At 41.3% G+C, this 15,593-nt stretch overlaps 1 protein-coding gene across 4 annotated transcripts in view; it reads right to left on the reverse strand.

Moving 5' to 3' along the window:
- Window positions 1-15,593, reverse strand: part of LOC141907874 (uncharacterized) — a 62,569-nt gene that overhangs the window by 24,264 nt on the left and 22,712 nt on the right. For all 4 annotated transcript variants that reach the window (XR_012619550.1, XM_074797628.1, XM_074797627.1 and 1 more), the window contains one exon: window positions 768-3,481. Coding sequence is in view for 3 of the 4 variants with exons in the window: in XM_074797628.1 (XP_074653729.1) it covers window positions 768-3,481 (2,714 nt within the window). In the remaining variant the exon portion in view is untranslated. The remainder of the gene's footprint in view (window positions 1-767; window positions 3,482-15,593) is intronic.

A 15,593-nucleotide genomic window follows, 5' to 3' on the forward strand; every position in this document is an offset into this window, starting at 1 on the left:
AACAAACAGTTCTTATAATTTACGGTCTGACGTTTCGGGAGGATTACTTCCAACCATCTTCAGAGATTTATTTGAAAATACGATTCAAATAATTATTTTCAAATATAAATCTCTGAAGATGGGTGGAAGTTATCCTCTGAAACTTCAGAACAAAAGGAATAAGTTTGTTGAATTTATATCATGGGTGAAACAACTATATATCGAGATTGAAAATAGTCTCAACTATCTACAATAAAAGGGATCTTCGAAGAGCACAATCTTTTTGAATAACAATGGAGCTATAATTTACATCAATGCGCAGAGACCCATTCAATTTACAATTCTAAATGCTACATAATACTGATTCAAGTCAAGACACAAAAATCTGCCTGAATAAAAAGCTCTGAATAAGCGGTCACGCATAATTAATTAGATCGACAACAATTTCCCTTTTTCTGAGGGTTTTTATGGATGAGTTGCGTTCGTGGTATGGATTTTCTCTTGATTACACACAGCAAGGGAAATATTCAATTGATGACTTGTGGGGTTTTAATATTGACACAGGATCAGCTAGCCGTATTCACAATAGTCGGCTGAATGCACTGTGCATGCTTCATTAACTATTGCTGCCTTCTAAAGCCCCTATGACATCATCAAATAACCTACAAGCTCAGATTGGAAGATTTCTAAGCCATGTATCTGGAAGTGTCTATTGATCGAATCGAGTTGTTTTGGGATGCAGCTGCAATCTTTAAAGGAAGGGTCTATTCAATAACGAAAGTACTTACCTGAGATGGCGACTTCGGTGGTGCATCGCTGGCTACGGGAACGATGATATGACAGTCGGTACTTGTTGAAGCAGTGGCGCCCTCTTTTGTTTCATTATTCCGATGCGATTTAGTTTTCTCCGTTTTTGGTTCAGGCACCGCATCCTGAGTGGTGACCGATTTAGCATTACGGCGGTCGACCGATCCGAATGCCCGCTGTCCCATCAACGGCGATTTGGGTATCTTATGCCCTTGTAGGTCCGACTGTCGAAACGACTGATGATGAACTTCGACTTGAGTTTTATTACCGTCTTTAAGTTTTTGCGACAAAGACGCGATATGTTTGTGTTCGGATTCGGGCGTCGGCGTAGATTTCGTGTCGGCTATCGCCGCGTCGCAGCCGCCGTTATTGAAATCAGACGAAATGTTCGTCGGTCGACGTTTAATCGTGCCCGAATCCGAACTACCGAATTCGTCATCCTCAGACGCCGACGACGTTGACCCTTGCCGACGATGTTTGAACTCGAAAACGGTGCCGTCTTTATTCGTCAAACTCGGAGAACCGACTTTGTTAAACGAGCCGTTGGTTTTGATTGTTGTCTTCGTCCTACGCTCGAGTGAATTCGCGATATCCGATTTTTCTTCGTGCACGGCTGCGTTCCGCGCGATGATCTCAGACGGCGGTTGTTGTCGCTGCGGCTGTTGTTGTGTTTCTTTTCGACCCATCGTTTTTTCGTATTCAGCGCACATGTTCAATATCTCTTCGAGGCGTTGCTTTTCCGCTCTCTCGAGTTCCTGTTCGTGTTTTCGCGCACGGACGATCACGCGGTGTTTCTCCGACAAATCAATCTGACTCGACGTCAGCTCTGCGGGATCCAGACCGATAACGGAACTGCGACTCATTTCCAATTCATCCACCGAACTGTAACTGCTGTCAGCGCTTTCGACGTCACCGTTATTGCGTCTGTCTATTAAGGTCACTTGATTTTCAGTAGTTTGAGGCGACGGTACGTCTGGCTCCGGTTTTAATTCATCAACCGTTGACACGTGATCCGTAGAAGTCTCTAGTTTACGTTCTTGTTTCGCCTCTGCGGGAAGCTCGGGCAAAGCTGTGTTCTTCGTTTTTGAATGTTTGGCTTGGCCTTTCATTTCATGACTTTTACCTAAACTCAGATTCTGATTGGTAAGATTAGGTTTCGGTTTTAACGGGGGAGGAGCGGGAGCGGATTTACTTTTGTCTTTCGACTCCTTCGAATTAGGCAGCTTGGGTAATGGGCGCGAACTGATTTCGGAAATGTCTTCCGTCGGTAGAGGCGGTAACTTTCGAGTTGGCGACGTCATTTGCTTTCGTGCCGGTGATTCTGGCAACTGACGAGTCAGCGATATGACTCTTAGCTGAATGTCATCGCTCGGAACGTCGGGTAGTTTCCTCGTAGGTGATTTCACCTTCGGCGACGGCACGGAATCGTAATCAGACTCGAGGCATTGTTGCACGTCACTGACGGGTGATATGGGAACGGCGTGTTTTGGCACAGGCGGCGGCACAGGCGACGCGCTCAAATTTTTTCGCGTTTGATGATTGTCTTTCGAACTTTTTCGCGAACTGTCCGTGCTGTGAACGGAGCTCGTACTGCTCGTAATCGAGTTCAACGATGTTAAACTACTGGAAGTGCTATGCGGATTGTCGCCGTTCGACGTTATGGAACTATTATTGCGTGCGTTCGATGAACTCGACTCGGGTCTTGCTTGCGGCGCGTTGTTAACCGATGGCGACGGCGTGCGAGGCCCTTCGACTATACCACACATCGACACCCGCGTTACAGCAGTATTTCTCGTGAACAGTTTTTCGCCGCTGTGTTTTGCATATAAATCACCAGAAGATGCGTCCGTACAAACCTGTTGTTGCTGACCGAGGTCTTGATTATTTTCACTAACAATAGAACTACCACGCGATTCCGATGACGAATTTGTATTTTTCGGAGACTTTTGCGAATTACTGGGACACACATTTTGCGGCGTTTCTAAATTCGCAGATGAGCCTCGCTCTAGAATTTTAGAATCAACTGAATGCGATGGTGATTTGGCACCGACTTCCAATAATCTTTTTGTACCCGACGATTTATCCTCGATTTGCGGGGCCGTTCTACTACGTTCGCTGGCTTCCCACGGTTTAACGCCCTCTGGTGGAGTATCCGGCCCGTTCATCAGACTGTTCAGCGGACTGTGTTTTATAATAGCCATCTCTTTTTCCACAGACCGCCGCGGCGACGGATCGCGTTGCATCATCGAGTCTTTTGTTTTCATCCACTGTTCGAAGCGCGATACTTTATCGGTAAAACCGACGTTTTCCAAACTATCACGATGCACAATAAAACCGATATCGGCCCCTGTTAACTGTTCTCCGTACGCTGCTTTCACATCTAAACGCGGACTCGCTCTGTTATCGCTATTACTACTAGGCACATTGTTGTGAATTATCACTTTTGTTTGGTTTGTGGATTCAAAAACGTTATCACCTACATTATGAGCACCAGCTTTAGACTCCGGCTGATTTTCAGTTGCATTTTTCGATAAAGCGACTGTCCCGACGAATTCAGATTGCGTTTTAGCACCTTTCGTAATCATCGACGGAGACAAAGGTCCATTTTCAGCGATTGCCGGTTTTCGATCGGCTTCATCGGCAATCTCTTCTAGTTTTTGTATTTCTCGACGTTGATTCGCGTTATTGGACAATTCTAAAAAACAAAAATCAATACATCATCAGAAATGTCGCTGAAATATTTTCATCTAACCCAGCATCAATCGATGAGAACAATTTGTTCAAAAATTGTTAAAAAGTAGGACAGTAAATCTGCAATTAATATTTTTTGAAACCGCTGCATGGTTTCAATGATTTTAAACCAGTGCATACTAAGCATGCGACCACTTCATAGTTCAAGATACCGTTATTGCAATGTCATGTTCAAATAGACGCTGTTTTTACAGGTACAACAACAGTTTGCACAGCCTAAAACACTTGGTTAATGGAAATCGAAGCTATTTAAACCTCGATGTGTATTTCTGAACATTTCGCCGTTAACATGGAAACTATTGGCCGATTCCGTAATGATTCATTAATCATGGCGTCTTAATTCGATTCGCCGTCCCCGCCGTCGTAGAAGTTGATTGGCACGGCTTGGTTTATCGCAACTGAAATTCAAAACTCCTAAGAGTAAAGTAACCGGGCAGACGGAATAGCGATGATTTCTTTCAGTTTCAGGCAATTAACGAAGACGACTTTGATGTCGATCGTCTGAAGTGAAAATCGAAACTAAACACAGGTCGGTTTTACCGTAGGCAAGGCAGATGAATAAATCTCAATTAACTTCTTCATATTCCCTCATTACTCCGCTAGAAATGGCAAACGCGTAGGGGATGGAATCACGGCATATTGAATCGGAAATCATCTATTTGATAGGTTAGAAATGTACGAGCAGATCTCTGAAGTACCATCATACAATATATCCTGAAAACCGTAGAAAATTACTCGGCCGAAAATTATAGACCCGAAATTGAACCACAGCCCTGAGATCGTATCAAAGAATGATGGTTTATTAATATTTGCCCGAGCGACTCTTCGCTGTCTTCTATCAATGATATTAAAACCTCATATCAACCAACGACCAATTTATCGAGGTAGGGCTGCATAAATACTTCGAGATTCTCTTCGGAGTAGTAATGACGAAAGTGATTCGCTTCAACTAGTCGAAACAGCGCTGCTCAAATAAAAACCGTACGCAAAAGTGAAATCGTTGAGTAGGTTACTGCTTATATCTTCCAACTTAACCCCTTTGATTGATATTAGCTGATACAGCAAATACTCTTGCTGTCTGCATCCCTCAGACATAGAGGTACATACGGATTCCTTCGGGTTACGATTCACAAAAACTGTCTGAGCTTAAAAATGCTTGATGAGTTTTGTATCAATAGTATTTACGGACTAAAGGTGATAAACAGGACAAACATCTCAAGAATCCTGAGTCTAGACTTAATTTCAGGGTTCCAATTCGTTTTGAAATCTAATCAAAACTAGTTATGCCCATTGGCCTAAAATACCACCTGCAATACACTCTCCCCCAGGATGCCATGGACTACATATCTGCTACAAATAATTGCAAAAATCTGCTTCATTTAGAAGTAAATCCAAAACCGTCTCTTTTTCACATATTCAGCGTCTCCTGGTGGCCAAATGAAAAATCATGTGACCTTGAAAAATTGCACAGGAGCATATCAATCCATGGGCTGCATATCTGCAACATATCTTGAAATATGTTTCATTTGCGATGTGATTTGAAATTGTCACTTTTTCGAACTGGTGGCCACATGGAATATCATGTGACCTTAAAGCTTTGCCCAGCTTATCATTCTACCAACTTTATGTCTGCAACACATCCTCATTATCAAACCTGCTTCATTTAGAAGTTTATCTGACATCATGTTTTTCATGTATTAATCGTCCAAGAAAACAAATATAGCTGCCAGTCAGCCATCTTGGATCCAGCCACAAAATAAAACGCAGGTGCACAAGTACATATCAAAACAAACGTGTGTGTAAAGTTACAAGAAGAGAGCTGGTAGTTTAGGATACCTCCGGACACGATCGTGTCCAAGGATGGAGGACATATGAGCTGACACAAGTTTACCCATACACTTCATTGCAGGGAGTTTAATTGTCGCCCACCAGGAAGACAAATCTAATTCACAACTGGTGAACTGACTTGAACATATCAAAAACTAATAGAATAGTTATCTATTTAATTTTGCGAAATTCCACATTTTATTTTAAGACTGGTGAAATGTCATCCGCTAATCCTGACGCGACGGCTGTAATCATGCTGACGCCAAAAATGATAAATACGTATTTGATACGTTTTCACATCATACAGCGACGACGGCCGATACGTAATCGCATTCCATGATCATTCACGTTCTATAAAGAAAGCTTAAACACGCCTCTGCGAATAACTATCGATTTCGAATCGGTTTTAAAATCCCGACAACGTTGACAACTATAACGCAAAGCGATTCGAACGAATGGCAATGTTCTCTCAATCGGTTAGGTTGGAATTGAATAAATGTGATACGTCACCGGCCGCGAATGACGAAGGAAATTATTCCTCGTCGTAAACAGATTTCCGGCAAAAAACTAACGCATTTAAAAGCAAAACCATCTGCTTTCCGCTCGAACAATTTTCGCTCGCGGCGAAGACATCGTTTCGCCATTTTCCGGGTATCAGTTACGAGAGAGCGCGGCAATGTCTATACACGGGCGCTCGATCCCTTTGTACGCAGTGTGAAGAAACTTCCTGAGTGTCACTATATACAGGATATTGGCTATGAAGTTATAAAACGGTAATGAACCTGGCGCGTCTTTTGATGCCTACGAGTCGTCAAGTAATACGGTTGAAGTTTGCGGCGACAACCGAAGGCAACAAATTCGATATTACTAGAAGCTAGTTTTTCAAGACCATATCTTGGCAGTCGAAAAATACTGCTAATTGGAAAGGCTTCGCTGCTTACGACTTTCCCGCTTCTTGCATTACGTACGAGCCTTAACTAACTTCGCCGATCAGAAAAAGACGATGCATCAAAGAGACCAATTTTTATCGACGACGATGGATGAAAAAGTCTATCACTGGGAAAACAGATATGAATCGGTATAACCGCGCTGCCGCCGGAAATAGAATCGCGACGTTCCACGAGGCCGGGTCGCCACCGTATCTTGATATTTCCTTCCGGCTCCCGCAATACAGACCCTACCGACGAGCACAATTGGGAAATTTCACGGCCTATTACTGTTGACCTATCGTGAGAATAATTCATACAAATGAATGCCGCCGTCGACGTCGTAACGCGGGTGCATAGTTTACAGCTCGTCGGTAGCGTGGGTTCGGTACGTTTGAATCCCCCGATGATGCAGAAGTTAGCATTTATCAGACGTATGGCGTGTCACCTGAAGATGATAGATCACAGCATCTCCAGGGGGATGCAAATACCGTTTTCCGACGCAGGTCCCGCACAACCGGAGCAGGAAATAAAATGACTTCCTCGAACGAACCCGACGCGACCATTTTATAATGAGAGCCTCTTCCATAACGTTAACTTACTTAATTCAGTTCCTGGCCATCCATCAGGTTATAAAGGTGATGCTAGATCTTGCCAGTAACACAACAACGAATACCAAATGAGGCAGATGTCGTGGATAAACTATAATTGGAAAAACCCGGGCTAAAATAAAACAGGAGTTATGATTGGCTAATAACGGCATCATCTAAGGCGCGCATGTAGCTGCACGTTCAGGCTAGTGTGGCAGGGTTTCATAGCATCAGGTTCGAATCCCCGCCGAGGGAGGATGCTATATCGCATGCCTTGGGCTGAAAGTTACCCCACTCATGGCTAGAGTGGCCTCAAAAGATTGCATCCCAGTCAAAATTGACTTATACAGCACACGTGTTCTCTAGACTTTCTGCCCCACGAGACCAAACTATGTTGAGCAGAACGCTTACAATTGATGAGAAATAATTCATTCCTCAGACAAACCTAAACACACTATTCGAATAGAAAATTGGGTATCGTCATCGTCCGTAATGGAATTTGTGTCATGTGATACGCGGTACAGTTTCACGCCAGATTTTCTGAAAAATTAATTATCTCTCGAACCGCGCGACGACTGTAAATCGCATAACGAGAAACTTTTCAATTATTCGTCTCGCGCAACGAAAAAAACTTTTATTTAATCAAACGTAACGCTAAGTGGCTTTGTCACTTAAACACGCGAGATAATGTGGTGACACCCGGAAGCGCGAGGGGGAACTTCGATTCATTATATTCGCTGTCTCCAGCCGCGGGCCCGTAAATTCGTCGCTTAAAAATTAACGATTCAAAGTTGCCATTTTGTAAAGAGGAACATACATGCTTTATGGATTTCTCCTCGGGGTAGTACGATAGTTACTTAATGTCTGGGATGGCTTTTGCTCGATTTGGCTTGTGACTTTTTATATAGGCTTTATAGAGAATGGTTGCACTTCAATAATGCAACGTTTTCAATATCGCCCAAAGAAACAGCTGATTTAACTGAAAAACAAAGTAGAATTTCGTACTCGGTTCATGAAGACTGGCGATGGTGAAACACACGACCTAACGTTGCTCTTGGTATCTCATGTTGTATAAGTGATTGATCAGCCTGATAAGGACAATATCGCTAATTGCGCGGATGAACTTTTATCACATTTCCTGAAATTCCCTTCAACAGAAACGCCTACTGAATAACGCCGTCATCAGCTATAACCTACATGTCAGTCCGATGAAAAAGAAATGCTTAAGCCGACTAATTGGGCTGCAAACCTATCGACATTAACAAGTTGACAACAAGCTACGTTCAAAAATGCATGCACTGAAAAGTAAGTGGTGACAAATTGGAGAAGGTTTCAGAAAGTAATGCAACACATCCTAATAAACCATATCTGACATTTCGAAAGAGGCCAAATCCGACACGCGTTATCTGTATATCCTTTTGAAAATCATAACTCGCAATTCCGGCCGACGTTTTAGTATACCGTTTACTACAGGTATGTTCTGATGTCCTCATAACCCGAAAAGCAATATAGATAACGATAAATACCGATCAATAACTATCGAAGTGATTATAAATTGAACGCCGCAAACAGTATTGATAACTGATAAGTGAGAGCGGCAAGCGGGAATGCGACTAGCAGATCTGTCAGACACTCTCTCCACCTCCTCCTCACGCGCCGTTTGCTCTATATTCAATTTCTTTATATCGATCGTTTATTGCTTCGGATGACGATTATTGAGAATTGCGATTTTCAATTCATTCAATCATTCACTTTCGTATTCGATTTATTCGGCGGCGAATTAGAATGCGACCCGCAGCGTGCGCGCAGCCCGCTAAGCCCGGCGGGAGCATTGTCTCGTCCGTTATTAGCATCTCAATGATCGCATATTCGGAGTCGATGCTATGAAAACGCGGTTACCCAGATCCGAGACAACAGCGTCTCAAACAGTTGGGATATAAACGCATAATCCACATCACTCGTGACTATTCAAACTATTCATCCAAGACAGAATTCATTATTCAAAGTGTATGCATTTATACATTTAGAAACACAGCCAGTGGCTCAACGATTGGTTTATATTGATGGATCAGACCAGAATCGGAATTCGAACTGATCCAGATTTCCGAAAAGTAGATTCGTTAGCCTAATTCGATTTTTTTCATTTTTTTCATTCTATCATTTTTAACAATCTGGTTTGCCTTGTGCATAAATTCTCCCCAAATCATCATTTATGGCTCTCTTGGCCAAGTTTGCCTTGCACGCTTTTCGTTCATATCTTCGACAGATATCCACGCGATCATTAGCTAATTTCAAAGGCAGCAAAAACATCCAATGCATATTGAAAAAAATTAATCGCTCTTATATCTCAATCCGTCCGCGTGGATTTAGTCTGATGTCCGTTAACCTTCTTGATCAATCATACGATGAATATCCGTCGTTATTTGTATTTTATTGATTATGTTTGATGGTAGACTGAACGATATTCGTGCCAATTGCTCGGTATTCGCCGAGGATCACGATTCCGGAGCTGCCTCCACTTATAGTTGCGTGGATGGTGAAGATAGTCAGCAATGATCTGCTGCGCCATTATTCAGATGAATGTTGTTACACGGCATCGTTTGTGGGTGGTGTATGCGGGGGTGTATCATAGGGGGAAGGGGGTGGGTGGGTTTGTGGTGTTGCGGGGGAGTGAACACCTGTCCTGAAAGTGACCTCTTCAAACTTGACGCAGTCATCGGCTGAGTGCGCGAGATTATACCGGACATTATCAATCGAGTCATTTATCTAGGGGCGTGGGTGCTGCGTTAGAGCTGCTATAAATAATTCACAATACTGCAGTGCACTGAGATTTAAAAAGGTCGCGAGAGGCTTTATCAATTATCAACCGCATCCGATTGTGGTTAGTCCCCGGGTGAGGTGGCGTGGAGCGCCGAGCGGTAGCCCGCAGCGACTGTAACGACGACGACAGTCATTAATGAAGTAAAGCTATGTTTTATTCAGTAGGGTGCACACCATTCTCTATACCCATACGTGTTATATACAACAGGTCATTAACGAGTTAACTGTCATCAATTTCATCACAAGCAAGTGTCTCCCGACCAAACAGCAAATGTATATAACATATCACTAAGCGAAACGAGAATAACCAAGTAGCATCGATAACTGAACATGACAAACCTGACAAACCGTCAGTTTCGGCACATGAATGTATTGCGTTTATCCAGCTATTATTATGTACGAATCAATTGCTTGTTGAGGCCGTTAAAGAAACAGTTCATAAAGTATGTTTATATTTCTGGTTGGAAATTTGACATTTCATTGTAAATAACTTTGAAAACATGAGCACATAGAGGAGGGTTGAAATCAACTATTGATTATGAGCGGTTTGATACCAAAGATACCAATGAAATAATAACAATAATAAAAATAATGATAATAATAATAATAAGTGCTTGTATAGCATTTTTCCATAGAAAGTATGCACAAAGCGTTCATCTCTCCAACAGGTGCCATTAAAAAACTTTTTAACTGTGTTTCAAAACTGTCAGGGGATGGAGAAATTCTAACTAAGGTTGCTGAACTATTTCAGTTTTTGGCCGGAAACAGTTAGTGCAATTCACAACAAATGAGATTGAATCTTGTAGATCTCGTAGATCGGGTTTGTGTAACAGAGTTCTGCAAATACTGATGCGCTTAACACATTGAAGCACATTGAAGGAGAGCACATTGAACCCAAATACTGGTTCATCATTTTATTATCGAATCATGCGTATATAATAACATGTGTTTTAAACAGATACCGCATAGCTTTTCATTGGTTCATCAGTGTATATCGAATATTGAAAAAAAATATATATCATTTCGCTGTGCATGTCAATTACGTAAATTCATTTTTCAGTTACTACGCGATGTTTTGCGCGAGGAAATAATGACAAAAAAACTCCCCTCCATATATCCACGATGAAGAACGGCATTACCGAACGAAACATGAAAATCGATGAAAGACGATCGCTACGTAGGCTCCTTCAACCAGCGTCCTATATCGGGGAAAGGCTCTGATATCAGTCGGGCAGATCTCAGGGAGAAGCGTTCATCAATATTTGCTATTACAAGGTCGAGACGTGTTGCAACCGATCGATGGTTCGCTCTTGATGGAAATGCGAGTGTTGAATGTAGTGCGACGAAGTGAGGAGATCCTCCAGAGGGGAGAGGAGAGGGCGCCGAGAGAGAGAGAGGAGACGGGGAGGAAAGGCATATACAAGGACTCATCACATTACACATCATCGTCGATAGATGCACGGCAGTAGTTTCATTCGGGTGACACATCATCAATACAGAATGCGCTAAATAATTCAACCTCGTCTCACTTCAGTTATCGGAGTACTTACATCGATATAAAACTTATTAACATTACAGCTTAAGTCGAAACCCAATTCGATTAATTTTGACGAGGAGCTCACAATGTTCATAGAACTATGGCCAAAAACTCAAAAAGATCTGTGTAGCTGCTGATACAGAGTAATGATAGATAGTAACTAGTTTTAACTGCTTTTTGGTAAGTTTTCTTCTGGTACAGTGTAAGAACTTTACTGTAAACTTAATACAAGTCATAGGCGACAACAGTTCTCGGGCTCAGGCTTAAACTCTGCCATTCCCATGTCATCTTCAAGGCCATGTTGCTGAAAAACAGTTTTTGTGCCTAGTTCTGCCACAAGATGGCGCACTGGGCCCATTCTTTGCACTGCATAACTAGACCCCATACTCACATTGTATCCAAGTTTCATCAAGAACGACCCACTATCAACAAATCAATGAAAGACAAATACCCAGACCCACAGACAGACAGTAAGAGAATAAGGGTCTCATGAAAGCCCATGGATACTTGCCCTTTTCATTTCTTTGTGATCAAGTCAAAGTCTGCCTCTGGATTCCACCGCTGAATATCAACTAATGTTTAGAAAGTGAATCCCAACAATGGAACTTCCATGAATGTTGCCTGACCTTGGGAAAGAATATCCGACTAAAACCACCTACTCACTCACTGTAGTCGTGGCCTTGACTAACATCAAGCATCCTTCTACCATGGATTCTTTTGACAAGCGGCTGTTTGTATGTGGGCGACGTCAATTAAATGAGTTCATTGATCAAATCAGGCATCAATGCCAGATTGGCTTGACAGCTTCAGTAGATCAGTCTCTTGCAACTGATCATCTGATGTATATAAAGGTGTTCATTTTGGTAATCTGATTCGAACTACAGTAATAGATGATCCAAATCAGGATTTTTATATCAATTTGATTTTCTGTTTCAAAGGTAGGCCTACCTACTGTTAATATTCCAAAGTAGACCTATGTGCCTGAAGACCTTTATCAGCAAGATGCATTTCGTGTAATCAGATTGAAAGTAAATTCAACTTTCCATCAACTACCGCATTCGGTATAAAAGTCTTCTTTCTATGTGACAGTCAATATTTCAGCTTTATCAACGCGCTGAACAATATACCACCTGAGCCGTCTTTGTAGAGATTTCAATAAACCTAGATCGATGAAGGCCCATTTTCTACACGGAATCAGTGGATGGCGTTCGGATTAAGTTATATGAACTCTGGTTACAAACAAGGCTGACGGAATGCGTGCTTTAGAAAGATTGTACACCATCCAGCCCTCCGTATATGTGGAAGATGGTCTTATTCAATGACTGTGTAATCAGATACGAGAAAGTGAGAATTGCACATACCCGATGATGATATCTCTCTCACAGAAAGATTAAATATCCATTCACAAGGTGCACTGCTACATTAATCCCGTTGATGCAAAGCGATCAGCGTAGAATGTACCGTAATATAGGCTGCACCGCGTACTACATGCAGCAGCAGAGCAACAGATGCCTGCTACAACAACTCCCATCATCCGTAGTCGTCGTTGTTGGTTGTTGCGGTGAATAAATCAATTCAAACCTCAATCGCTGACTGGCGAATCTAATCAAAACTGTATTATAAAGCTGATGAAATGTCCTATCTTCTTTCACTCGTGTATCCGCGCAGAAAGGTGGCCGAACATCGCGGTGTCTATAACCGTATCACACCTTTCTCAGTTCACTACCGTTCACGTTTTCTGGATTTTATACGTTTTTGATTGCCTTGGTGCGCGGCAGCAACAGCGCCGAGAGTATATATACACGCTATAGTAAATTATCTAATAGTTAATATAGACAGTACAATGAAATATGCCCTGCGGCACAGCTGATTGCATGTAAACATAATACTCTTCAAAATCGATCAAATTCTTATTTTGCGCAATATTCATCTAGGACATACCGGTAACAGGGCATAACAGATACGTTGTGCGCAATATTCATCTAGGACATAACAGGGCATAACAGATACGTTTCATCTACCATTTCAAAGGCAAATTTCCATTGGGAGCACAGCTTGCCTTTCTACACTACGACTGCTCCGAAAAAATTGAAACCGAATATGCCGTCATGGAAAATTCTATCAGTATGGAACCATGCAAGTAATGGCCAAATCAGTGAAGCTTTATTTTAAACTTATACTTGGAACCCACTATCTAAATGAACCCTTTGAGTCGGTTATACATTTCTCTTTTCTTTTTTTTCTGTTTGGTGTTTTGCTTCCTATACATTTCCTTATTACTATTTCATAGCAATTTACATAAATCTGTACAATGGTTCCCGCTATGAAAAACCCTGAAATTAGTCATTTCCATTTCGCAGCTTCATAATTTATACATTTTGTACTGATTTACAGGAAATAAAGTTAATAAAGTAACAACGATAAAGTGTTTTTACTCGTCAAGAAATTGTCAGCGTTTCTCAGAAACTGTTGCTATCTTCGCTATGGATCTTTCACCGCATTGACGTGGCTGCACAGACTAATCTAGTGTCAAAAAATTGTATTGTCGCTCAGTAAGCATCCAGGGCTTATAGTAATAGAAGCTTTCAGAATTATAACACTTGGATAGATGAGAGCACTTCACCCATGTAGCAACGAATGTTTCCAGTACATGTGAAATAAAAGCGATTTTATGTGTTCAGTGAAAAGATATATACGGTATACAGCCTTGTGTTATTGAATTTGTGCAAACAAAAAATTGTACATGGAACTATGTAAAATTGTTAAGTCACATGATCTAAAAGTGCAAACGCGTTGTCATCCACTATTCATAATTGAGGCTATACATGTGTTGTGGTGACTTTTAGAATACAATTCTTACAACTTTCTCATAAAAAGATTTGCAACATGAATATTTCACAACGAATAACATACTCGACAGATTTAAACTGGATGGCAATATTGTGTAAGGGGGTGGTGGTCATTATTATTAAGGCCCAAATATATCTTTATCTTTATAACTAGTCATCATGATATGCAGAAGGGAATGTATACATGTGCATTAGATGCTACGCTGTGTGTGCATTATTTTCAAATACATATTCAATTGGTGGGCCTATATTATGGATGAACTACACCATGACCATATTCATTTCATACCAAAGTGACATACTAAGCAGTACTGTAAATACTGTAAATCAGGGATGGAGCCGAGTTCATTACTGGCCTTGGTCATCACTTTCATTAATGCTACTATACAACTAGGTAAAACCTCATAAGTGACTTATTAATGAACCATTTAGATCTGCTCAATATTTCTCAGAGGATGTCCCCCCAGCTATTCCGTCCATGTTTTCCCATCCATTTTGTATCACAACCAAATGAACTTCATCGGTGAGTTCAGTACTCTTACAGGGCTCAACATAGGATATAACTATTTTTTGAGTTGGTTACCATTTTTCAACGATATTTTTCAGTGACATTTCATCGAAATATGAAAGAAAATGTTCAAATTAATCAGTAATCAACAGTATGACCCGCAGTAACATCTTTCATATATCTGTATGCATCAAACAAATCGAATCAGTATTTCTCGTTATAAGATAGTAACTAATACTGAAAATCACTAACAGTTAGCAGCTCTGTAATATCTATCTCACAGTTAAATCCAACTATCGACTACGAGAATGGCCGTCAATTCTATGGGTCTGGTTCAGTGAAAAATGATACGATTTTTCCATGGAATCATAGAAGAAAATTCATCGCATTACTGCTTGGACTGCGGAAGCTGCAGTGGTTGCAGAGGCGTATATCGGAAAACCCATTATATTTACGCGTTCGAACATTTGTCTCGGTGAAATGAAGTGTTCTATTCACGTCATAATTCACCTGGACACACGCATTGCATACGAAAATGAAAGCCATCAATTTCAGTACACAGGGGAAGATAGAAGGTGAACGCGAGCAAACATCGCGATCAATGATCAATGCGACCACTTTCCATCTAGACTTCAAGGCAATCAAATGAATTTGATAAGTCAATGTACATAATGACTAGCTATGAAATGGTTTACCTGCTAAGCTTCTGTTAGTTTTTTAATATCCAGCATATAAAGAAAAGATGCTCCATGCTCAAGTATCTAACAGTTTTAGTACCGTTATCACAAGTAGTATTTTGAGTGGCCATTTCGTCAATAGTTGTGCCGAAATGATTAAGAGTAATGTTTTTGGATATAATTGGCAATAATTACGAATCCAACCACACACTCTCGTCACGATATCTTTGGACCAGTATGCGAGTTGGATGGTGTATACTTCATATATAAGGTTAAGAAAGATGTCTCAACATACATATACGAATTGAACAGTTTTACCGGA

The sequence above is a fragment of the Tubulanus polymorphus genome, chromosome 6 (genome assembly GCF_964204645.1).
Source record: "Tubulanus polymorphus chromosome 6, tnTubPoly1.2, whole genome shotgun sequence".
Classification (NCBI taxonomy): Eukaryota; Metazoa; Nemertea; class Palaeonemertea; order Tubulaniformes; family Tubulanidae; genus Tubulanus; species Tubulanus polymorphus.